The sequence below is a fragment of the Agelaius tricolor genome, unplaced genomic scaffold (assembly GCF_023055355.1).
Source record: "Agelaius tricolor isolate 1412-34295 unplaced genomic scaffold, bAgeTri1.0.p SCAF_15, whole genome shotgun sequence".
In the NCBI taxonomy this organism is placed as follows: Eukaryota; Metazoa; Chordata; class Aves; order Passeriformes; family Icteridae; genus Agelaius; species Agelaius tricolor.
Window position 1 is genome coordinate 17,983,548 of NW_027269275.1, and position 25,737 is coordinate 18,009,284.

A 25,737-nucleotide genomic window follows, 5' to 3' on the forward strand; every position below is an offset into this window, starting at 1 on the left:
GACTGTTTAAAGTATTTTAAATAAATAATTTCATTATCTACATGTTTATTTACAGCCCACCACCACTATTGTCTTCTTGTGGGCTGAGCATATTTTAAAAATGGGGAACCATGCAAAAATGAAAAATATTATAAAATGGTTTAGGGCTTTTTTTTTTTTTTTTTTTTTTTTTTTTTTTTTAGGTCACAAGGGGTGTTTAGCAGAGTTGCAAAGATCCCTCTGTTCCCATTTCAAAGCTATATTTAGTTCAAAACTGTCCTTTTTGCTTCTGTTCTGTCTTCATTTGTCAGATAAGAGCTGCTCTGATCATACTCACTATGAAGGGAAGTTTACAGGATTGTACCTTTATGGAGAAAAACATATTTGCCCAAGTATCTTTAAACGTTGTGCTGTCTGTTCTTAAAATTGAAATCCTTATTTTCTTTAGCTTCTCCCCTTAGGCAGGAAACACATTGCTGTGATAAATATTGTATGGCTTTTAATGCTAATCATTGTTGATTCATGGCAGAGACGAGCACGTTGTAAAAGGATATAATAAACAAAAAGTATTAAAAAGCATCATAAACAAATAAATACTTAAGCAGCTGCTTTTCAGTGCTCCATTAAAGCTGTTATAAATTAAGAATGTGCTTGTGTGTTTTGCCAAGTTCACACTGCACTCACAGGAAATGAGTTATACTGAAAGATAATCTTGCACGGATGGACCCAGTGAGCCCATCCCTCGTTCTGGATCTGCCTGATTTCTGTGATAGACCAAAGCAGAATTTGGGCTAGGTCAGGAGACAGATTGCTTATTTGGCATTTCTCTTTTACATTGAATTTTGTTTTAATTTGAGGTTTAGCCAGCACCTTTTAAAGGGAATTTTAAAAGACTTTGAAGGTTTTTCATTAGGGTTCTGTGCCCAGAGGAGTAAATGCCATCAATACCTTTGGTTATTTGGCTTCCTCTGTGCTGCTCCAAAGCTGTGCAGAAAACAAAGACTGCTCTAAGAGATTATCATCTTGCCATAAGAAAAATCAGCTTTTTATATTTTTGCCATGCTATTTATCTTTCCAATGGAATATTTAAAGAAAAAAAAAATATTTAGGGGGCATCCATATACTTTCAATGTCAAATGGCTTCCCATGCAGGTTTTGAGGTGGAGGAAAGCTTTCTATTTCTATTTGTCCACTGTTTTAGTCCTTTCACACAGTGCACTGGAGCCTGATTCTTACTCTTCACCATTATTGCAATTTCTTTGAAAACAGCGGAGCTGGACTGGTCCAAGGCTTAGGGAATGTGTTACTACATTTTCCCTGCTGATATTGGTATAAATATCAATATTTAGGGATCTCCAGGGTCCCTTTTACTCTGACTTTAGTGGAATTTAAAAGATGCCATTGTAACATTTTAATTGCACAGAGTCCTCTCGATGGGACTCTCCTTTTGCTGTGTTTATTTTAGTCTGTTTTCAAAAAGATGCTGTTGATTGACAAGCTGTATTCTCTTTGACAGAGTGATTTCACTTTATTTCAAGTACATTTTATTACATGGTATTGAAATTATAGCTCTTAAGTTTTTTTAAAAATTGACTTCTTGCTGCAGACTTTCAAGTTTGCACAGTTTCTTTATCCCATAAGGTACTGCAGGTGAAATATTAACTTTTTACATGAGAGTAAAGTGAAATTCTCTCTCTGGCTGTGGTAATAAATTCTAGAGAAAACCCAGGACAAAGTTTGTGACATTTAAAGTGAGGCATAACTTTCATTTGCAATTTTTCTGGGTGAATACACCTCCCTCACCAGGAATCGGTGGATATCAATTATATCAGTGTTGTATCATGCAAAGGGTTATTTTTCTGAGAGGGAGGCACATTTCCTAACCCATTTTATTGTATTTCCTCAATAAAAATAGAGCTGCTGAGAGCAGCTGAATTCCTACCAATAGAAATGTGTTTGGCCCTAAGAGAGAAACCAAGGTCTGGCATTTTGATGTGAAGATGAGAACTAAAAATGCACTTTTTACTGGTTTAGAGGGAGGCCAAGAGTGAGATTATCAGTCATGAGAGCAGCTCTTGTTTGTAAGGGTGTGTACACAGAGCCTCTTAAACGTAAAACCTTCCTATTCCTCTCTAGCTCCTTGCTCACTTTGCTTTTTCTTCCTTACTTTATTGATCCGATGCACTTTTGTCTGAATTGATCCCTGAGGTTATAGATCAGCCCTTGAAAAAAAATCTCCTTGATAAATGGGGAAACTGGGGATATCCTTTACAGCAAGTGTTTGGTGAATTTGTCCACTTACAGGCTGTGCAAAATGTGTAGAGGTAGAATCTGAATGTGATCTTCAAAATATCCCATTGCACCAGGGGAGTACAAGACCTGTTCATCTCGTGCTGAGTAACCCAGATAGCAAGCCACAGAAGTTGTTTTTTACCCAGAATTTAACTTTTCAAAGCTTCCTGGACTGAATATTGATCATAGAACAGTGAACTAATTAGAGAAATCTCTGATGTGCTCTCAGTACTAGGAGATTCTTTAAGGTTGCTTTTCTTTTTTCTCTTTTTCTTCCAAAGACAGAATTAAGTTAGACATTTACAAAAAAGTACTTAACAAGAAAGATGATTAAAAAAAAGTCTTTAGTGCTGCTCAAGTGCTATTGGCACATGAATATGGAATTTCTCTGCTGTTTTTCCTTAAATCATGGCTATTTTATGTATATTTTAGATGAAGCCATTGTACCTGCCAGAGATCCATTCCTATTATCAAGTTGGCTTTACACTTGAAATATCTTTCTGTCTTCAATTGGCCTTTTAATAAATGCATGGATTCATTCACAAATAAGATTGCTGTGATTCATCAGCTTACCTCACTAATGAATGTTTATTGCCTTTAACTTCCTGGTGCCTCAGAGGCTGCCCAGGCTGGAGTGATTTGTGCCCCAGACTTTCATCCTGTTGGTGAAGTCTTTTCCAGTGAGCTGTGTTCTTGCCACAGGCAATGTCTCCTTTCAAAACTGTACATAAATAAAATATTTGTTCACGCTTCGCTCCGAGCAGAGCACTGAGGAAAGTCTTCACTCACGTTCACAGAAAACGATATCTGCTGCAAAGAGTAAATCCTCATTTTCATATTTAATGAAGCCATAATCAATGGTAATGGCTGAAGATTGCATTAAAGGAATCTTAATGTTCCTCTCAAGGGAAAGTAATTTTACTGGAAACAAGCTAGTTAATCAGCCTCAGACAAACTCTGTGCTTTATTATACAGGCAGGTTTGCCAAGGACGAAGAAAGAAACATAACAGGAGCAGGAGTCAATTTTCATCTTCAAAAATCTCTCACATTGGGCATTATGTAGATTTGCTCTCTCAAACACCCAGTACAGATCCTCTTTTTAAACTGACGAACAAAAAAAAGGCTGAAATTTAGAAAATGTTTCTTTCTGCCCTATATTCTGTACAACTTTCATGCAGATGCAGTTAAATTCTCTTAAAACATCTAAACTGGCACAATACCAAGAGAAGCAGCCAGACAAATATTTCTCTCAACACCTTTTATAGATTGACATCAAACTTTAGCATCAGTGGTGATGCCCAGAGGAAAACCAGAGAGGTCTTTGCAGGGAGATCTCTTGTGCATCCCCAAACCTTCACTGTGAGGGGGAAAGGAAGCCCAAAATTCAGCAGAAGCTGCTGCGGGCAGAGCAGGAGCTGCTCCCTCCCAGCATGGCTGGAGGACTCTTGTTGAGAGAGAATTGCCTGGATCAGGAGCTGGGCAGGGAGAGCCTCCAAGTCCCTCCTGTGTCTGGGTTTGGGCTGCCAGGCCCATCTTCCCCGTGGCACAAACATGCAATTATCCATCATGAGCAGGAGCGTGCAGGAATCGCTTTCCTGCCGAGGTCCCACCACAGGGATGGTGGAACACAGAGGAGGTTTTGTGCCTGGTTACAGCTGAGCTGCAGGACATGGCTGGATAGAGGTTTTGGTATAAGCCCCACTTGTACACACTTGTGGTTGTGATGGCCTAAGATTGTGAATAACTTCTGAAAAATGATGTTGTTTACTTGTACAACAGAATTGGAAGAGATTCCCTTTGGAGCACCAAGCCCTTTTGAAAGGTGCCCTAGAAGTAAAGAGATGTTGTGCCCAAAAGCTTTTCTCTTTTCTCAAAGTTTTATTTTTCGGTCAGTTAGAACCAGTGCTGGATTCCTGCAGGCAATATTGGTTTGTTTGCTTTGGAATTCAATGGGAATTTCAGTTCCTGCACGTACTACAGAGGCCTCTTAAGGTTCAGAGGTCACCTGGTCCTGTGCTCAGAGCTGTTCAGTGAACTGAGGAGCCCAAAGCTCCCTGGAACTGCCACCACTGTCACTGCCAGAGCAAGGGAGGGTTTAGTGGCATCTGCAGGCAAGGGAAGGTGTGGAACACCACAAGGGCAAGGAGGGAAAATCTGGATGTGGGGGAGCTCCTTTTGACAGGCTTTGCTCATCCCTTAGGCTGGGAATGTGCCTTTACACATTGCATCTTCATCTCCTTGCTCACTCCTGAAAGACCTTTAGTGTAACTTTGATAGGACTGAGAATCAAGTCCATTCCTCCTGGTTTTGAAAGGAAAGCTGAATCAGCCGTTTCTCTTGATATTTCAGAACAAGCCTCATTTCTTATACACGCTTCTTGGAGCATTTTGTGTTATGTATACAGAAGAAGAATAGATTGTGTTACAGTTTTGTAATTAAAATGCAGCTGAAAATCATTGATCTGAAAAAGAAATACTAGTACAGAGAAAAAGAAACATTGCTCCTGGTTTCAAGTGGAAGCTGAGAATAAATCACAATTTGTTGTGTGCTGTGGGACTGCCACATTTCTAGCTAGTTTCAGGCTATTTATAAATGCATTTGTAAATATATTAATGGTCACTTCTCCATTCTGGAGAGAGTTGGAAGGAAAATCTTGACTCAATGTTAGAAAAAAAGGTTGTTGGAATTGCCTTTAAAGGGGAACATTAATGTTCCTACATATTGTGTAACTTGTAGAGAGCAAGAAAGTAAAGGAATAATGATGGAGACTTGATCTAATTGGTTTTCTGATGCTCCCATTTCTGTGATTCATTTTAAGAAGTCTTTCAAGCTTGTGTAGTTATGAAATAAATGGAACAAATTGGAAATGTGGAAACTAAATAAATAATGATCTGCCCATCATGTTAGTATTACTGCTGTCAGTAGTAGTAACATTTATTTAACAATTCTTCTGCATTAATAGGGATGTCTGTATAATAAAATGTGTAATAAAATCTAGCCCATCTTTGAAAGAACTTGATCCCATGTCAGAAAGTCATCCTCCATTCAGAGGAAGACTTGTACACTGCAGGAGAAGTGTCACTGCCCTGGAAATATTTGTGTGGGCAGTACCTGGGAACCGGTTTGCTCACTAATGTGGATTTAAATTTAGGACCTTACATTTCCATGGTTACTTAATATTTGAAGAAGGTTGAAACCTGCTGAAGCAATATCCCTTCAGTGTATTCAAGGGCAGGGAAGATGATGACAATTTCATTTTGTGTTGGTCTTGTGCTGATTTATTTTGATGTCTGTATTTCCTTCTGAAACCTCTGCCTACCCTCTCTGCATGAGCTGTAAACAGCAAAATAATCATTTTTCATGTTAGGCAGCTCTCCAGCAGTACAATAAGGTGCTACTAACCAGCTGTGCAGAACACCAGAGTGTGGTGGCTCATAAAGCTGTGACCCTGCATGGCCCTTGCTCTCACCACCACGAGCCCTTGCATTTGCTCCTTTTCCATGGGAGAAAACAACCTCTGAAAATTATGCAAAAATAAAACATTTTGCCTTTCAGAATCACCAGGGATAATTTTCCTAAACTGTCTGAGTTTCCCTGCTCATATTTCCATTTAATTTCACCCATCTGGGGCACATTTCTGCCTGTAGCAGAGGAGGGCTTGGCCAGGAGCAGGAGAGCTCTCCTTGCTCCCTTCAGCCCTGCTCTTTTTTGGGTGATGCTGCAGCTGGGGGAGCACTGAACCTCAGTGGATTTTGTTGCCTTCATCCTTACCTGTGCTGCTGCCATCCCAAGGATTCTTGATGGATCAGGGGTCACTCATTCACCCCAACTCCAGGTTCTTCACACAGCACCTTTCCCCTCCCCTGCCAGCTCGTGGGTGAGGGAAGCATCAAGGGGATCCACAGCAGGAGGGAAGCTGTGCCTTTGGGAATATCCCAAACCTGGACCCCACAGACCAGGCAGGAGCCAGGTGGGAAGGAGCTTTGGGAAGCAGGACAATTAGGGCAGGAGTTTCTGGGATTAGGGAAATGGCACAATTAGAGCAGGAGTTTCTGGGATTTGGGAAATGGCACAATTAGAGCAGGAGTTTCTGGGATTTGGGAAACAGGGAAATTAGGGCAGGAGTTTCTGGGATTTGGGAAGCAGGACAATTAGGGCAGGAGTTTTTGGGATTAGGGAAATGGGACAATTAGAGCAGGAGTTTCTGAGATTTGGAAAACAGGGAAATTAGGGCAGGAGTTTCTGGGATTAGGGAAGCAGGACAATTGTTTCTTTCTCCAAGCAGCAGCTGACAGAACAAGAGGACAGAGTTTCAAGCTGCACCAAGGGAAATATAGGTTGAATATTAGGGAAAAGCTTTTCACAGAAATGGTGATAAAGTTCTGGAATGTTCTGCCTGGGAAGGAGGTGGAGTCCCCATCCCTGGTGTGTTTAACAAAGCCTGGATGTGGCACTGGGTGCCAGGGTTCAGTTGAGGTGTTGGGGCTGGGTTGGACTCGATGACCTTGAAGGTCTCTCCCAACCCGGTGATTCTGTGAATTAGGGCAGGATTTTCTGGGATTTGGGTAGCAGGAATTTCTTGGAATGTGCTTCACACCCTCCCTCTGCTCAGCTCAGAGCTAATTGGCTGCCCACACCTTGTTTTTTGGTGGTTTTTTTTTGATTCCCATTCCAATTCTTGCTGCTTGTCCCTCCAAGGAGCCACAGCTTCAGCTGCTCTAAACAACATTTTAAGGTGGTTTGTCATAAACATGAGTATCCCCCTCTCAGGGAAGCTCTCCTGTGCTGTATTCCAGAGGCATAAATCTGTTCCTGATTATATGGATTCTGTTTAAAGGAAGGAATTAAATAGTTTTGTCTTGCGGCAGGATGCCAGGGATATTTGTACTGCAAATTCTCATTTTGTGATTTCAAAAAGCGTTTCATTACTGAGTGGAGAACTTTTTATACAGCCATAGGGAATTCACTGATCAGGAAAACATTCCAAAATATCATAAAGGAAAATTAGACTTTGTAGGAGATTATGCAAATGAAGCTGTTTTCTTACAGAGGGAGAGGAATCTTTACATTTTCTATTGTTTAGGTTTTGTATGTTTGCCTACATGAAACAAATTGGGGAAATCAGATTTTTTTTGTCTCTAAATTCCAGTGCTGGTTACTTTTCTGTACTTACTTCTCTGTTACTGTATTTGAGAACTGAAACATTAAATGAAAATTTTGCTTACGATATTTTCTGAACATAAAAATCAATAGCTTACATTCTGTAAATATTTACAGCTGTTTGCCTCACACTTTGTATATTTTTCAAATGTTCTAATTGAATAAGCCTGGGAAGGAATCAATACAAGCAGTTTTGTACATTAGAGCTGCAGCAATGCCTCTTTGAGTTACAGATGTATTTATTGTAGTGTCACATTTCAGTTCCCAGGGATTTTTAAGAAACTGTTTTCAGGGCAGGAGCAGAAATGATGTTTTTTTCCCTCCTCTGTAATAGTTGTGGTGTAGTTGCCAACACTTGTAACTTTTTATTAACATTAATTACTTTTGATGTGTGCAGCAAAAGATGAACAATATGAATACTGTGTCTCCATTAATTACTTTTAAAAAGAATTTTTATATTTAATTACTGAACAGGTAAGAGTTCAGGTTTCTGGAAGGACATTGGCAGCTAAGAGATGATGCTGAGCTTCTTATTCCATAAGGGGCTCTTCCAGAATTCTTTGAGCCAAGCCAAATCAATGTGGAAAATTCAGCAGGTGAATGTGTCAATGAAAAGACACCAAATTTGAAACACATTTGCACTGAAATAAATTTAAAATAACTTCATTTAAATCTACGTATTTATTAGTATTTTCTATATCTATAAATTTTTTGTCTGTTATACCAAGTATATGTGTATATAATATAGAAATTAACTCCATTGCATGAATACAAAATAAAATTGCATCAAAGAAAAATACACAGGCACTCATAATTACACATATATGAAAATATTTCTCTTTGCTTCAGAGCAGTACATTTCAATAGATTTCAGCTTTAAGAATGTACTGCCAGCTCTTTTGGCATTCATTTGCTTTTATAAGCCTGTAATGCTCCTGAGCTATTATTCAGAGTCATCCCAGCTTGTCATCCCATCCAAACTTGTCAGAAATTATTTCCAGTATTGCACAGTCTCCACATGCAGTAACCGGAACAGAAGATTAAATGCTTTTTGAAAAATGAAAAATTTTTATAAAGTTTGCCCAGAAAATTGAAACTCATCATTTATACTCTGTTTCCATGTAAGTGCCTTATAAATGGTTAACTAGTTTTTGAATAAATCTGTCATAAATGTTTAATTGAGGGGCACTGGGTTGATTTTAATTATGGCTTATAAACATCTGTAGCATGGGTAATTTATAATGCAATTTGTGGGTTTGTACATAGATCTCACTGCTTTAGGAGCAGGCACAAAAGCAGAGGATGAGAAATGTTCTTTTTGTGTTAATTTCTTTCCAATTCCTGGACGCTGGGGCCACTTTGCAACGTTTCCAGTCAAATCCTGGAGCAGCACCCTCATGATATCTCACACAGACATTTTTATCAACTGCCCAGACCTTGGCAGATCAGTGAGCAAAGCTTTATTTAAAAAGAAGATTTTTGGGAGCCAACTGTAGCAGCCCATTCAATTGCGTTGCATTATTCAGGATATCACATTTTCTGAGCACGGGGATGTTTTTCTTTGGAAGCAGCAGGAAATGTCTGGGTGTGGAGCTCCAGTGGCACACACAGGAGACCCCACAACTGACACCCCCCAGAACATTCATTCATTTATTCCCTGTGTGTAAATGTGCTAAAACCCCTCAGAAATCAGCATAACCAGGTCCTTCTGCAACTGGGATGCTGCTGAACGATCCCCTCAGCTGCTGCTGGAATTGCTAAATTGGAATAGAAACTCCAATGGTGCTTTGCTGCACCTTCTACTGCCTCCTAACTCTGCAAAAGAATGATTTATGGACAGGACCTAAGCAGAGAATGGCAGCACTTCCCATTCCCTTTAGTGCAGGAGCCAGGTGGGAAGAGAGCTCCTTGCCAAACTCTCCTGTCCTGCCCCAGCACCCAGCAGGTTCCCAGCCAAGGCAGGGAATTCTGGAATTTTGGCCCAGGCTGCATTCCAGGCACCAGAGTTAAGCTGTTCCTGTAGGATACGTGCAGCTGAGTTATTCAGCCAACAGGAGATTTGTGTTATGTTGCATGCAAAACATCAGATTAACCAGTTTATATATATATATATATATATATATATATATATATATATATATATATATATAAATATAAATAAAAAAATATATATTTTTATATATATATAAATAAATAAATAAAATACTGGTCAGGAGATCACAGTGTTTCACAGTACTGAGGGAACTGAAGGAATGTCAGGCTTAGAAGGCATAAGTGGTTTATTCATTAAAAATGAAATTATTTTAATAGTTTTAATAATATTTTTTTATTTTAATATTAAAAAAATATATGAACCACTTGAGATTTTTCATAGGTTTTTAGATCTGAATGCATCTAGAAGTTTCAAGTAAATCTTAGTCCTAATCCATGATGACTTCAAGGACAAAATTTATCTCTGGTACTAGATAGAGAGGGAGAGACAAATGCTTCTCTAGAAAGTCTTAATATGCATTATTAAATATATTCTCTTTGGGGTTTATATGTATATTTTAATACACATAAAAAGTTACTAACCAGGGAAATCTGAAAAATTTAGAGACTGTATACAGAAAAGCTCACATGCCTGACATCTTTAAGATTAATTTCTTTATGAACATCCTATCCCTAGCTCAAATTTTTTTCACAGTTTTATTGACACCCGTGTTTCTGTGCTTTTAACAACATAACCAGCTTGCCACCAGTTTTGTAGTTCTAGAAGTCAATGCTTGCATGGATAAACACAGCTGGATTTCTTCTTTACATTTTTAAGCTATACTGGTATTCTGTGGGAGTGGGGAACTTGTAAAAATGTGCCTTTTTTATTTGCTTTAGCAAATAATTTTGTTTAATTTGTAGTTGTTCTGTGCCAACAGATCTATTCAGTGCAAAGAGATCATTGTCAGATCTGGCTGTTGAGGCACAGAAAATGCAATGTGAGGGAACCTTGGGAGAAATCTGCTGGGATTTCTATCCCTGGCTCAGTTCTTAGGTGGAGTGAAAGTGAAATCACAAACTCTCCTCTCTTTAAAGCAGACATTGGGATAAAAGCAAAGGGAGCTCTCAGAACAAAAGAGTTTGCAGTTATTTAATGGATCTTCCTGGTATCTTCTGGTAATGCTCTAAAAATACAGAATAACTTCACTTGACATTGGCACCTGCCACTGGAATGCCTCTTTCCTCTTAGGCTTTCCAGATCTGTCATGGATCTGTGATTTAAAGTACAATTTTCCCAGTTTGACACATAATCCATAGACACAGATCTTGTGGCTCATTTATAGCTGTCATAGGGGTTTTACTGTAGATAAACAGACATAAAAAATTATAAGATATATAACAATTATTTTCTATATATAATAATTATTTATATCATACTAAAATATATAATATATATGTATCTTTACCAAAATCATATGGTAAAGAGATCAGATTTGGTAAGTTTGGGGAACTTTTGTTTGCTTGGATTTTTCTTTTTTTTTCCTTCAGTAGTTATTAAGTTTGTGATGGGGCTTCTTGACAAAAGTCAAGGAATTTATGTGGTGGGAATCCTGTGATCCTCAACCCTTTGTTTATATAAATACCATAATTTATTGATGATCTAATTAAGAATTGTGTGGCAGGGGCAGGGATGGATGTGAGCAGACACCTCAGAGACAAAAACTCTGACTCAATTCCTGACCTTGCTGGTTGCTGGGGAGATTTACAGCTCACATCCCTAGAAAGTAGGATTTCATATAAGTTACTGGGAAAACAAACAAATAAATCACAGGGGTTTGAAGTCAAATATTTCTTACTTGATTATTTAGCTGAAGTTTTGCATGGGAGAAATCCACTCAAGCTCTCAGGGATTTGTACTCTGAAGGTTGATATCATCTGGAATTTTCATTCTTCCATACATTGACTCAGGGCTCTACTCAAAATTACAAAAGAACTGAGGCTGAAGGGAAACTCTGTGACTGTGTTTGACAAACGGTGTTTACACATTGCCTTTGAACTTTGTGGTATTTTGGTATTGACATTTTCAACACTGGAAATTGTGAGGGCAAATGTCAGCAGGGAACCCAAGGCAAGAGCATCAGTGTCTGCTCCTGTTTGCCTCCCAGTTTCCTCCAAAAAGGAGGGAAAGGGGATGGCTGGGATGGACCCTCACAGGGGCCAGAGCCACCTTCTGCCCAAGAGGAGAGACTTCATTGAAGCCCTGAGCTGAAAACTTGAATTTTAAGTGTGTTCAGCATGAGAGTTGTGGAAAAACACCCAGTGGAAAACTAGAAAATTGAAAATTGGAAATCTCTCTCTGAGTCTCCTTTCTTAGGATGATTTGCCACTGACTGATGCTTGTTTTCTTTTTGCCCAAGAAGGAATATGTGCATTTATAAAGTACAAATGTACTTGAGCAAGCCTGTGACTTAATGACCCCAAATTTGCACACAGCTCCACAAATCTTTATGATCTCGAAGTACCCAATTGCTGGCAGTGATATATCATGACCTGTTCTGTGCTTAATTATTAATTTTACATTAAGGAGTCTCATAGTCAATATTTAGATGGTTTATGACACACAGAAGCTTTTCCATGCTCATATTTTCTTTGCAGGGACATAATGCAGCCCTTTCAGCACTAAATCAATTACACACAGAGTTAAAATAACTTGATTTGTTGCTTAAGGTCCCTTCTTAACAAGATGCATCAATTCTAATGGAATAAAACCAGGGATATCTTGGGCTGCTTGTAATCCTTGCAGGGCTCCACTTTGCAGGGGTTGAGGCTGAAAAGTTGTGCAGAACAAAGATCCCCTCAGCCCTAAGCAGTTGTGAGATGGGGAGAGAAAGGGTTCTGGACGTGCCAGAACAAAAGTACAGGAAAACATTTCATTCTAACCCTGCTTTCCACGCTGCAGGAATGTGCAGAATTAATGGGAGTGTATCACACCTTTTCAGTGCCCTCTCAGAGTCAGAATTCACCCAGAAGGAATTACTTCCAAAGGTGCTTTATCTCACCTTTCCTAAATTTTTATGTTAGAATGGGATGAGCTGCATCCAAGATTGCCAGGCCCTCTTTAGTGACTGTAAAAAAGACTGGATGGATATCTGAGCCTAAAATGGTTGTAACTGAGTGAAAGTCATCACACTTGCTGAACTAAGTGATTTAATCAATGACTTAATTCAGGAAAGAATCTCAGGATCGCTACTGAAAATAGATATCAGACACCCCAAATTGTGTTCTTGTTACAAACATGGACAGTTTTGAAACCTGTGATTTATACAAGATAGTTTCAAAGGCCTGCTTGAAAATCACAGAGCACACTCTTGCAGCATCTGAATCATTTATTAAATTCAGCTATCAGTGGCTTTAAAATATAATTTAACCAAAACGATCATTTGAAGAAGGGCTGCAAAGATTTCTACATGCAGATACTTTAATCTCAAGACAGGGGAAAAGGCAGAAAACAATTCCATTTTCTGTTATTGCTCTTAGGGAATGAGCTGTGTGGACTTGATTTAAAGGCTGGCCAATTTGAAGTGCAGGTTTCCAGAATAACTGATGGTGTTTGTCCTTCCCCCTGTGGGCTCCTTTACAGTGGGAAGCTGTTGCACTGGGTTCAGGGGGAGGCATGGGGGAAGAATGAGTCCTTTTTAAGGGTATCTTTCCAAGACATGCCTTCTGATCCTCACTAAGGGTTTGTTCCACACTTACTTTGAGACCTTAAAATCAAACCTTCCACTTCTGCTTGTAGTTTTGATAGGAATTACTGCATCTGTGATATGATTTATCCAGAAAAGTGCAATGGACTTAGAGCAATTCTCTGAATTAAGAACAGGGAGTAGTTGCCCAGTTTATTTATTGGGTCCAGCAGTGAAGTCCATTATGAAATATTGCTCAGGCAGGGTGAATTTAAATAAGTTCAACAGGGCAGACCCTACCAGCCCAACCAAATAATTTATTCAGCTGCAGAAGAGGGTGAAGAAAAACAAAACTCACCTAAAAAGGTCCTGTAGTATGATGGAAACACTTATCCCTCAGATAAAACCCCTCAGATGTTTAATAGATCAAATGGCTGGGACTTGGTGATGAAATCAATACGAAGATGAAATAATACATCAGAACTAAGTGTGTGCTCTGTTCCTGCAGAGGAAGAGAGAAGCCTTGTGAGATGATTTGCTCCTCATTAGGACGGCTGATTCTCCTTTCATTAGCACTGCTTTTGTAATATTGAAGCACCCTCAGCTCATCTGGGTTCATTTTGGATTGATGTAGGTGCTGAGAGCCCCAGTGGCAGCCTCTGGGTAGCAGGGCTGGGTGTTTCACTTCTATTTCCACCACTTTGTCATTTGAGATTAAAGCATACCAGTTCATATTAGTTAACAGGCAAAGAGTAACACTGAGAACTTCCCAGGTGCAGTAATTGCTGAAGTCTGTGGTGCTGTGTATTCATAATCCTACACCCCTATGAAAAATTGGATACTTGTGTAAATTGCTGGTAGCAAGAAGGGAAAGGGTCCAATGTAGGCACAAACAACAACAAAAAAAAGGCAGCACAGATCATCCTTTTGTTTTCTCTTTCATTTCACATATATTGAAGTGAGAAATTAGGGAGATAAAAAGGGAATAGAGGCAATTTAATACTGTGTATACCTAATACAGACCTTCAAGGTCAATCCTGTACTCCACAGCCTCACCTAAGATAAATCTTTGCTTTAGTAGGGCTGGGCTGAATTAGATCAACAGAAATTCTGGCCCACTGTCTCAAAAGGTGTTTCCAAATGGGAAAGATTGACTTTGCACTAATAGATCTTTTTAAAATGTAATATCATTGCTTTTTAATCAGGAAGGATGCCAGGGTACCTTACTTGGACATAGAAGAATGGTGCAAAATGATTTCTGTGAAGTAATGACGTGGTTTGATTAAAACCCGCTGAAACAGGGGAGTTTAATTGCTGCCTTTCTTATATTTGTAAGAAGTCAGTCAATTCCTTTACAAAAGTAGGTAATTTATGGAATGAGATCTTCCACCTGTGAGTGTGGCCCTGATCAAAAGGTTATTGAAATCTGTGAAAATGTTCCCTTCTTAGAAAAATCTCTCCATTCTGTTGTTGCTCTGGAACAAGTCTTAATGCAGAATATACACACAGAGTGCAGCCTGGGCTTCTTATTACCCAGTTCTCACTCACTGTAATTTTTAGTGGTTTTTTTTAAAAAATAGGCACTTAGTGTCCATACATCACATTGTTTTATTTTGAGGTTCTTTCCCAATTTCAAATCATATTTTTCTCATTTTCATTATCAAGCATTGTTAGATTTTAATGTACTCCTGATTTAAAACACACTGCTGCTCCCTCCCTACCAGTGCCCCAAGCTTCCTTCCACAGGACACTGCTGCTGTGAAGGGGTTGTGGGATAAGATGTACCTGGGCTGTTGAAGAACTGGGAATTGCAGTTTGATCTCCAAATTCAGAGTCTTTCCTGCCTTGCTGGATGTGAGCTGGGTTCCCAGTGACCAGCAGTGTTTTGTTTGGTAAGGGCTGAGAGAAGCATCTGTTCTTGCTTCTGTTGCCATTCCTGTGGATACTCAGAATTCTGCTTGACTGGCCTGGAGGGAGACGAGGTGAAAGTGGCTTTGAAGTGAAAGGTGGTCAGCTCCCTCCCAGAAGTTCAGAATGCAAATAATTGTCAATCTTTTTTTTGCTAACCTAAGTGAAGTCTCTGAAACCTCTATTTTCTTTTCTACATTTATCTTGATTAAGAATGCTGCCCCTGTTTAGAGCCTGGGAGAAGCTGGATATTAGTTTCTTTTTTGGGGGAGAAACTTAAATGATTAATCTAATTTTTCCGGATTTATTTTTTGTCATTAAGTCTAGGGGAAGCTTTCTACCTCGTTCAAGAGGTAATTTCTCATGGGTATTTCTGGATATGAAAATTACATAAGTCTATATTTATTTGTATGACTTCAAAAATGGCTGTCTATTAACAATTTGCATTGACTGGCCAGAACTCTACCCCCCAGAAAAAGAGGGAAGGGTAAAACATGGGAAACTATTAAGGAAAAGGTAAAGAAAAGCTAAAAGAAAACATCTGGATTATAAAACAGAAATAAGTGCAGAATATATATTTTTAGTAAGCTCCCTGCTTACCCTTGACTATAAAGTTTGCATCTGCATTTAAACAGCTTGCATATGCCTGAAATCAAATTTGAATGATTGCAGGCAATTCCAATTTTGCATGGGACCTGGGAAAACAGCACAGTGCATCATGTGAGCTGTGAGCATCTCTGACAAAAACCTTCAGCTGGCAGTGATGCCTGGTGAAGGCTGAGCTGGAACAGAGGCTGGGCAGAGCTACAGAATAAAGCAGGGATTTATTAAAAGGATCTCCTCAATGGGTCCACCTTGGGCAGCACAACCCAAAATGGTCTCAGAATGAACCCAAGATGGACCAAAATGGCCCCAAAATGAACCCAAGATGAACCAAAATGGTCCCAAAATGAACCAAAATGGTCCCAAAATGGTCCCAAGATGAACCAAAAGGGTCCCAAAATGAACCCAAGATGGACCAAAATGGTCCCAAAACGAACCCAAGATGAACCAAAATGGTCCCAAAATGAACCCAAGATGAACCAAAATGGTCCCAAAATGCCTGAGCGCTCCCGGGGTCTCTCCCTGGGATCAGTTCTGCTCCATTTGCATCTTGCAGTTCATCGTCCCATTCCAGCTTTAGCCCCTGCAGTCCCATCCTTGTTTTTCTCTCTCCAGCCCACGGGGTTTGTGCTCTTGGGCTGAGATTTGGATCATTTGTCCTTGGTGCCCAGCTGGAGCAGGAATTGTTTTGTCTCCCTGCTCTGTGCCCAGAGCTCAGCATCCCCTGAACCCAGACCCACACACTGAAGCAGCACAGAATGTGAGAAATAGAAAAGCCCAAACCTGAGGCACCATCAGGCAGCTCAGACCAAAGGGCTCAGTGGCTGAGCAGGGTACCTTGGGCAGGGATGTTGAGTTTTGGCCTTTTTACCTCTGCTGGTTTGATAAAAACAGAGGGAAGAGCTCAGCACTCCCCACTGCCCTGGGGCAGCAGGGGCCTGGAGCTCAGCTGGCATTGACCAAACTCCTCCTGGGATTTGGCTGCCTTCCTGCAGAGCTGGCACCTGTGGTGATGAGTTACACAGGCATTCTGGGAATTTCTCCATCTGACCTCTCAGCAAAGGAGCTTGTCTATCTTTTTTGAGAATTTTCCTGCCTTGTTTTGACAGGATTGATTTTCATGAAGTTTAAATGTCTCATCTAGTCTCTGCTTGCTGTGATTTTCCTGGTTGATTTCTAGTGCTAGTCAAACTCCAGAGAGAACGTGGGCCCTTTGTGTTTGTCATGCCTGGGGCTAAATCTTGCTCTTTGTATGTTGAATAGATGTTCCTGCACTCATAAATCACTGCTCTGTCATGTTTGCCTGCTGTGAGATGCTCAGTGCATATCATCATTTACATTAAACCATTTGCTTCCAGAGAATGTGTTATATTGCTTTATTAATTATGGGATCTGACATATAAGATTATGTTATGAATTGGCTCTTAGAATATTAGAACAGTGGGACATTTTATAGCTTATGGTCATGATCCAAGAAGTAATTCATGACTTTTCTTAATAAACTTGGCTGGTCAAAAGGGAAACACACATGAGAGTGTGACACTTTTGCTTAGGGAGAATCCTGGTTAAGAAAAAAATCTTTGGTGATTTCATTAAACCTGCAGCCTGTTTATATCTGGAGGAAAAATTTTGGCTTTTTTCAGCTGCATCTCCATTGTCCTAAATCCTCTTTTACTAAACTTGCAATTCCCAGTCCATCTGGAGAGCCTGTAAATGAGCAAGAGTGAAGGATTCCCTTCCCTGGGCAAGGAAGGATTGTTTGCTGAAGGGGGAGCAGTGATGGGTGCAACTGGGGACGCTGTTGAGGGGAAGCTGAGCTATTGTAGCTCTGTTTTTGTCATCTCTCCAAAAGACATCCTCTTATCCTTTCAGGGGATGAACTTTTGGACAGCATCAGATAGGAAATGAGACTTCATTGATTTTACTCCTCATGCAAATACCTGTTTCATGCTATCTGCAGTCTATAAGACAAAAGTCTTCATGCATTTTTTTAATCTTTGTTTCCTTTGTGTGTGGGAAGATGCACAGAGTCTGAAATGTTATCTTGTTTGGGGATAATGAGTTTTGTGCAACACAAAATCTGTGAAGGGGATCTGGTATTCTGAAAGAATAAATTACATTTTTCACAATTTCTTGTATCTACACAGATAGAGGTAAATTTCAGTATGAATATCTACCACAAAATGTTATAACCTGGTTTGTACAGACAAAAAGCACAATTTGGCAATCTTGGTGAGGCTAACAATTTTCCATGTTTTCACCACATAGTTTTACCCTAAAGAAGGAAACATCCACAGCACTGCAGACAAAACACACCAAAGTAAGATCCATGTCACATAACTCCAGCTAATGCAAATTCCCTCACTGACATGCCATAGATCAATGTCTGGCCTGGAGCAGAGAGTGCCTGAGAGCTCCTCACAGTGTGACAGTGGCTGCAGCGTGGCTGGGGACAGGACTGTGTGTAAGTCATGTTCCAAACATCCCAGGAGTGAACAATTCATTCTGCCAAAACAACTGTGCTGTTCCTGGGGAAAAAAGGTTAAATACCAGTACTGCTAAAGGTTGACCTGCCCATACATCTTCTCTCTTCTGTCATAACATTCAGCTGGGAATGTCCCATTATTTCTTACTCAATTTATATGCTTCTAACTGCATTAGCTCTCCATAGATAGTAACAATTCTTGACAGTTCTTCATCTCTGCTTAATATTACTGAAGTTTCTTCTGTGTACTGGGAGAAGTTTGTTTATTATTCATTCCAGAGCTGACAGTTCACCAGTTCACCCTTCCAGTCCTGTTGGCTGCAGTGCAGCGGCATTCCCAGGGCACTGCTCAGTGATGCCATCTAATCTAGAGTTTAAAAAAAACATCTAAATAGAGAATGTGAGGAAACCAAGCCCTGTGGTAGAAAATTATTGCCCTGTACAAATGTAAGATATGCTCAAAGCCTGAACTCAATGGTTCTCACTAAATGTCTTCTTTATTGAGCAAGGCCTTCAAGTTTTTAGTGATACATATAATTGCAATTCAAATGCCCTTGACTGGAACCAAAATACACCTTTTTTCTTATATTTTTTTTGCTCCCCTGGGGCTTTTTGTCTGAAAGTGCAAAATGATAATCAAACATGTAATTAGTTATGATGAGAACATTGTCAGGAGGGCTTCCTGCTTTCTTCCAGTTTCTGAAAGTTGGGCTCTAGAGATGTAAGTAACCCTCTTGATTTCTTCCTTCTCCCTCCCATATTTTACTCTTGGGTTAAAATTTACTCTTGTCCTCCTTCTTGGATTAAAATAGCTGTACTTCTGGAAAATGTAACATTGTGCAACTGATTGTTATCATGTACAGAGACACAGCTGAACTTGTGGAGAAGGTGGAAAACACAACTTTTCAGGGCAGTTATTTAACTAGGAGAACAAACCCTTCCCTTTCTGTAACACATGTAAAAAACATTTAATGTACTGAATATACAGTGGAGAGCCACAGAAAGAATGAAAATCAGCTGGGAAAACTCCATGGTGAAGTCTTTGAGCTCTGTAGATTCAGTCTTCTCTTGAGGCTGTAGGCTTGAGACATTGGTTCACATTTCACCAGGCTCAAGATAAGCCTCATTTCCATTGCTCTCCAGTCCTCCTTTTAAACCCAGCAGCTGCATATCAATAAATAAATAAAAAATTATTAAACTTATAAAATATAAGTAAATAAATAAAAGTTCAGTAGTAACGTTCTCTTGGCATCTTGGCAGAGAAAAGAAGAGAAAAGGAAAGAAAAGAAAAGAGAAAAGAGAGTGGGATAGGTTATAAGAGGTTATTAACAAAATACCAAAGAAATTTTCCCAAGAAACCCTCTGTTCCAACCACTCCAAAACCATCTATCTGTTAGATTTTACTTCTTGGTGCCTAAGGGGAGATTTTGCCAATATTTTCAAAGAACCAACAGATTGATGGCTGCAGCCTCTGGAGCAATGGCCTGGGAGTGGGACCTGGGTGTGAGCAAGGAGGAACTCTGGGAGGTGCAATGGGAGGGTCTGAGTGGTTCTGGGATTTCTGAGTGGTTCTGGGATTTCTGAGTGGTTCTGGGATTTCTGAGTGATTCTGCCCAGCAAGTGTGACAGACAAACCCTGAATATTGAGACACACCAGGACACAAGTGTGACAGACAAACCCTGAATATTGAGACACACCAGGACACAAGTGTGACAGACAAACCCTGAATATTGAGACACACCAGGACTCAAGTGTGACAGACAAACCCTGAATATTGAGACACACCAGGACACAAATGCAGCTTTCCCAAGAGAGTTTCCTCCATGGATCTCTGTGCGTCATTGGCACGAGGAAGAAGCTGCTGATTTTGCAGACATCCCTTCCCCAGCCTGATCAGTTTATATATGTTGTTTAACATGATAATGTAGCAAGCTGTTGTTTTGTGGTTTGAAAGGCAGCTGCATTTGATTGATGCCAGGAATGGAAGTGTTTGTAAAATGACGCTGAATTAGGTGTAGTCAGTTTATGGGCCTGGGGAAATGAATCTTTTATGAAGAACAAAAGTTTATGATGAGGGAGGAGTACTCAAGAAGAGTACATCTTGAATGAAGCTCTTTTGGACTGGAGGCCTGTGGTAAAGCCTTTCAAAACACACATTTGGGCCATTACACTCTCAGGATCTCTATATAAACATTATTTTTTCTGGTGGTCCAATCCCAATTTGCCATTTGTTTGTTTGTTCTCTCTGTGGACACCTCGATTAGGATAGGGAATTTCTCCCCTGGAATTGTAGCTATTGGGCTTTTCCAAAGTGTTCCAGGTGAATGTTTTAACTGCTGGATTAAAGCTCTTGTGATTTTTGAGGCATCAGCCACAAATATGAAGCACATGGGCGTGAAGTTTTCTGTATTGATCCCCAAACAAAAACCAATCGCAACCTCTACTAATACATAACAACATCTAAAGACAACCCCACATTTTATGTGCATTTTTTACACATAATGAGAACTTGTGAGAATAGAATAACTTTAAAATTAGATTTAAATGCCACTTTGATGGTATCCATGAATCAATTCCACTTCTCTCCAATTCCACTTCTCTCCAAAACTTTGGAGAGAATTATAGAAAAAAGATGTATCTAATTCTCTCCAGCTTTCCTCCTGGAAAATGCATCTCTATGCAAAATGGATGTAAAATTCTGCTCATCTGAGTTGCTGGAATTCTTATCTGTATGCACCAAAGGAATGATTGCAGGGAACAAGATAATGTCTGGTGAGTTGAAAGGTTAAAGAACTGCAGCTGGCAAATCAGACTCAGCCATTGTGTTAAGCCAGTCCTATGCCAGATAATGAGAGATTGGGGGATTTGCATCAGATCTTAAAATTTACATGTGCCTTCCACTGTTTTATCATCAGAAATATTTCAGTAGGACAACTGTATCAATGGGATTTTTAGTTGAATATATATTGTAATAAGTTTCTAAATCTCTGCTGAGCATCAACTCATCTAATAGATTTATAACAATAGCAACCTTGTATTCTTTCAAAATGTTTTCTACTGTACTTGAGTGCATTCTTCAGGAAACCACTGTGTACTGAAATCCATTTAATTTCACATGAACTTGGGGACTCTTAAAGATCCCTTGAAGATTTGCCTTAGTCCTTATTTATTTCACTGAAACCTTGTGATTTAGAGACCCTTGTGGAACATGTTATCTAACATTGATATAAAAAAAAATCTTAAAAATGTGCTAAATTTCTAAAAACAGTGCATTGGGTGAATCTTAATTCTTCAAAAAAGAAAGCAGTTCTTTTTCTCTCTTTTCTTCTCAATCAGTCTCACACAAAGTAGGTGAAAATATCAGGAAAATATCAGGTCTGGGATCATCTTGTAGCACTGGAAAACATGGCCTGGTATCCAGTGGTAAGCTTCTTTTTGAGCTGTCTGACCTTTAATCACTGCTGAATAAAACCAACATGCTGTCAGGCCTCTGCTATTTTTCTCAAGGGGGTAACTCTGCCCGAAGTAGCAATAAAATAAAACCTTTGAGAGCTGATATTCAAGGTCACTACAAGAAGAAGCAACACTCTGTACTCTGGGAACTACCACAAAAGGGGAAAAAAAGAAAAGGAGAAATGTATCTAAACAAGGCAGTTGAGTTTGTTTAACAGTGAGCAGGCAGTTGTTATATCAGTCTATAACTGAGACTGGGCTTGTTTTTATTTTTACCACAATATTTCATTTTTATTTGATTTTTTTAAATCCAAGACCTTCAGAAAGAAAACAAACTCACTGTACATGAATGATACATATTTCTGTTACTGAGGCACTTGCAATCTAATGTGTCAGGCCCTGTCTGCATCAGGATTTACCCTCTTGTAGTCATTTTGCCACAGAACTCTCTGTGAATACTGAAACATGATCCTATGGTCTTACAGGTCTATGAAGAAATGAAAATGCTGTATTTAACTTTATATATTTAATTTATACATATAATATATATTAGATATATATTATACATAATATATTGTGCATATTAAATTTATATATTTAAATTATATATTTAAATGCTGTATGTAAATTGTGTTGACCATGATAGTTTAAAATAATACTTTCCTTATCTGTGGGGAAAAGAAAGGGTGAGTTCCCACAGAGGAATTAACCTGTAACAAGGAATTCTGGCTCACTCTGATACTGATTCACACAGGAGATAATGGTGTCACTGCAATGTTACTTCAATGGAAGTGGTGTAGATCACAGAATCTGATAAATTGTTACAGCTGGGATTTTTGGGCCAAAGTCTGGATCCCTTCCTAGGTTTCTTACTTTATGGTTTGCTAATATCTCACATGAATCTGTTACTTACCACTGATTCACTATTGAAATGAATTTATTGATTTGATCATGGTTTTTTTGGTATTTGGTAGAATCTCATTCTGTCTTCAGCTCACTATTACCAGAAATATTTAATCTTGCTGTGATCATATATTATTTAGTTAGATTGCTTTTTAAACTAATGCTTACATTTACAATTATAGATGAACTGATGAAGAAATCACTTTGGTCTAGGGGTGAGCATCTCACAGTTGAGCCCAGGTGTCTCATTACACCCTTTCTTTTTTTCTCGGTGTACTGTACAAAGCTGATAAAATGCTGACAGAATTTTGCTCTGGGCTGCCTGTCTGGGGGAGAGGAAAATCCTTGATCCAGGGATGCAGGATGTGCTCCCTTCCTAAGCACAGGACTGGCAGCAGCTCAGTGCTCTGTTAGCTGTGATCAAGAAACAAAGTGAGGTTTTTCCTCTGCACAGCATTTAGGAATCTGTGCAGGGAATTGCATTTCCCTTATTGCACTCTGCAGCAGAACTTTGTGCTCAGGGAATTTCCTGGCAGAGAAACCTGGAAGGACAGTGGGGCAATAGAGATGAGGGCTTATTGATGTTCATAAAATAAGCTCACAAATTTGTACAAATTGAAATTGGAACAATGCAGGCTTTAATAATTACAACATTTCTTATTGACAGAAATGACATCCAACACATTTTGAACTGCAACACTTCACCATGCAAATAGAGACCTGTTATTTCAGTATTGTTGTTTTCATTGTAGCTACCTGTGGATTTTCTGCCTGCAGAATTAAAAGTGGAAGTGATACACTTGTAATTAATTTAATGAAATACAATTACTATGGATGGCTTCAAAGCCCAGAGACACAGGGAATTTGTGTTAGAGCACATGAGTCTCCTGTTGGATGAGTAACAAGTACTCACTCCCTACAACTCCTGAAAGGTGTCTGTGCTCAGGTGGGGTTGGTCTCTTTCTCCAGGCAGCACTGACAGAACCAGAGCACACAAGGGGGAAATATAGGTTGGGTATTAGGAAAAAGTTTTTCATGGAAAGAGGCCCAAAGTACTGGAATGACCTTTCTAAAAAGGCTGGATGTGCACTGGGTGCCAGGGTTTAGTTGAGGCGTTGGAGCTGGGTTGGACTCAATGATCTTGAAGGTCTCTTCCAGCCCAGTTAAACAAACAAACAAAAGGAAAGATGATATGAACAAGAATGCAAGCTAAATACCCTCAGTGTTTGCGAGGGTTTTTGCTCAGTGCCGCTGCCTGTGCCCTCTCCCCAGGAACCACGGTGATGCGCATGGCGGCGTTCGACGCCGACGACGCCGGCACGGACAACGCCCTGCTGCGCTACAACATCCTCAGGCAGACCCCCACCAAACCCTCCCCAAACATGTTCTACATCGACCCTGAGAAGGGAGACATCGTCACCGTGGTGTCCCCTGCGCTGCTGGACCGAGAGGTGAGTGAGAACTTCCCTATTTCCAGTTTTCATGGTTGTGCCTCTAAATCTTCTTCTGGGGTGTGAGAAGAGGCTCTGGGTGTTGTTGTGTGGGGATTCAGGTGCTCGCTTTTACGGAGTCTTTTAAGAATTTTGTTTATTTCTTACTCGGACTTGAGAATTTCTAATCTCTGATCAGATTTATAAATCTAGTAGTTCATGATTTCTGTGTGAGACATTTAGTGTTGTGTAGTGAGAAAGAGCTCAGGATTAAGTGGACTTCAGCTTAGAGTTAGTAATTGCCACCCAGAGCTAACTGTGCATATAGCTCATTCTGAGAGTATTAGTTTAGTGCTCTATATCTTCCCTAGAATAATTTTATGAGTGGACTTAATGAACTAATTCACTTGGTACCCCATAGCCAAAAAAAGAAAATGCAAAAAGGGGTAGGGAAGGAACAGGTAATCCTCAGATGGCTTTAAGGTGAATTGCCACAGTGCCAAAATCTATGCTTATAACAGATCATTAACATTATGAGAGCATAAATTGATGGCAAAGAAAGCTTAGGTATGATCATTTCATGTTCAGAAGATAATAAAGTAGAGGCAATCTGTTAATCCAAAGGTTTAGGTACCGGAATGTGTAAAATCTTGGCACCAGAAAGAGTTACTCTATAAATCACAATTTCCTTTCATGAAGTAGCCCTGAGTGCTCTTAGATTCCTGGAGACATCCAAATTCTGTTCTTGCAGGGTGTTTCAGGTGTGTGCTGAGTCACTGAGCTTGTCTTCTAAGCTGATTGGACTCAGGATTGTCCAATGTTCCCAATATTCAACCCATTATTTTTCATGTTACCAGATAATGCACTTCCCTTTCTAGGTGGGTAATTTCTTTCTGCAGGCTTTTCCAGCAGCAAATATTTCACAGGTAAATCAGTCACAGATACCAGGAACGTAGTGGAGTGAAACTAATGTCTGGGCCTGAATGTCTGTGTTTTTAAGTTTAAGAGATTCTGATTTTATTCATATTTGGGTGCCTGGCCACAGAATGGTGCCAAAATTAAAGTTTACAAAATCCCTATCTTTTCTCCCCTCAAGTTTCCTTTCCAAATTCATTGTTTCAGTTCAAACAGTTCAGCTTTTTACTGTTTTCTAAAGACAGTTTTAAGTATTTTTATTCCTCATAGATAACCATTCCCCAGATTAAACCAATTTACTCAAAATTAGAAAATCAATGGAAAGGAATGAACATGGCTGCTTTTCCCAGTGCCTTCCAAAGGTCACTGGTGATTTGTGAAATAATGATGCTGTCTCCATGCACCTGGGAGCAGGAGCTGAATTCCTCATGATTTTTAATAATCACCAATTCCATACCTTTACTTTGAAGGTGACATGACAAGCTGGGACCTGTTGAAATTCCAGAGTAATTTTTGTTGTTCCAAATCTGAGTGGTTTAGGAACGAAAACATATTGCTGTGTACAATTTGAACACTAAAATTAAGTATTGTCTGCAGTTAAAATCCAGTTTCACTTTGTCTTGTCAGAGGAAAGGCTTTGGGAAAAAGGATGTTTATTTTTCCACAGTCATCTTTGTGGGTTCAGCCTCTTCCCCTTCCTGCCCATATGTCTTGAGCAGAAACTGGTGGTCAGGCCTCCATTTTCAGGTCTGTGGAGTTGCCATTCATGGTCAAATGAATTACTTCTATTTTTAACCATAATTGCAGCTTTTAGAGACAAGCAGCCTCAAGGTTTTATTCTGAAAAAAAAAAATCTGGGTACCAACTTAATATTGATGTTATATAAATAACTCTTATGTAGTTCTGTGTGGCCTATGAAATTGAATTATTATAAAAAATTGTCTGTGTGA

At 39.5% G+C, this 25,737-nt stretch overlaps 1 protein-coding gene across 2 annotated transcripts in view; it reads left to right on the forward strand.

The window, feature by feature from the left end:
* CDH13 (cadherin 13) overlaps positions 1-25,737 on the forward strand; it is a 443,692-nt gene that overhangs the window by 286,118 nt on the left and 131,837 nt on the right. For both annotated transcript variants that reach the window (XM_071440760.1, XM_071440761.1), the window contains exon 7: positions 23,715-23,893. In XM_071440760.1, the coding sequence (XP_071296861.1) occupies positions 23,715-23,893 (179 nt within the window). The remainder of the gene's footprint in view (positions 1-23,714; positions 23,894-25,737) is intronic.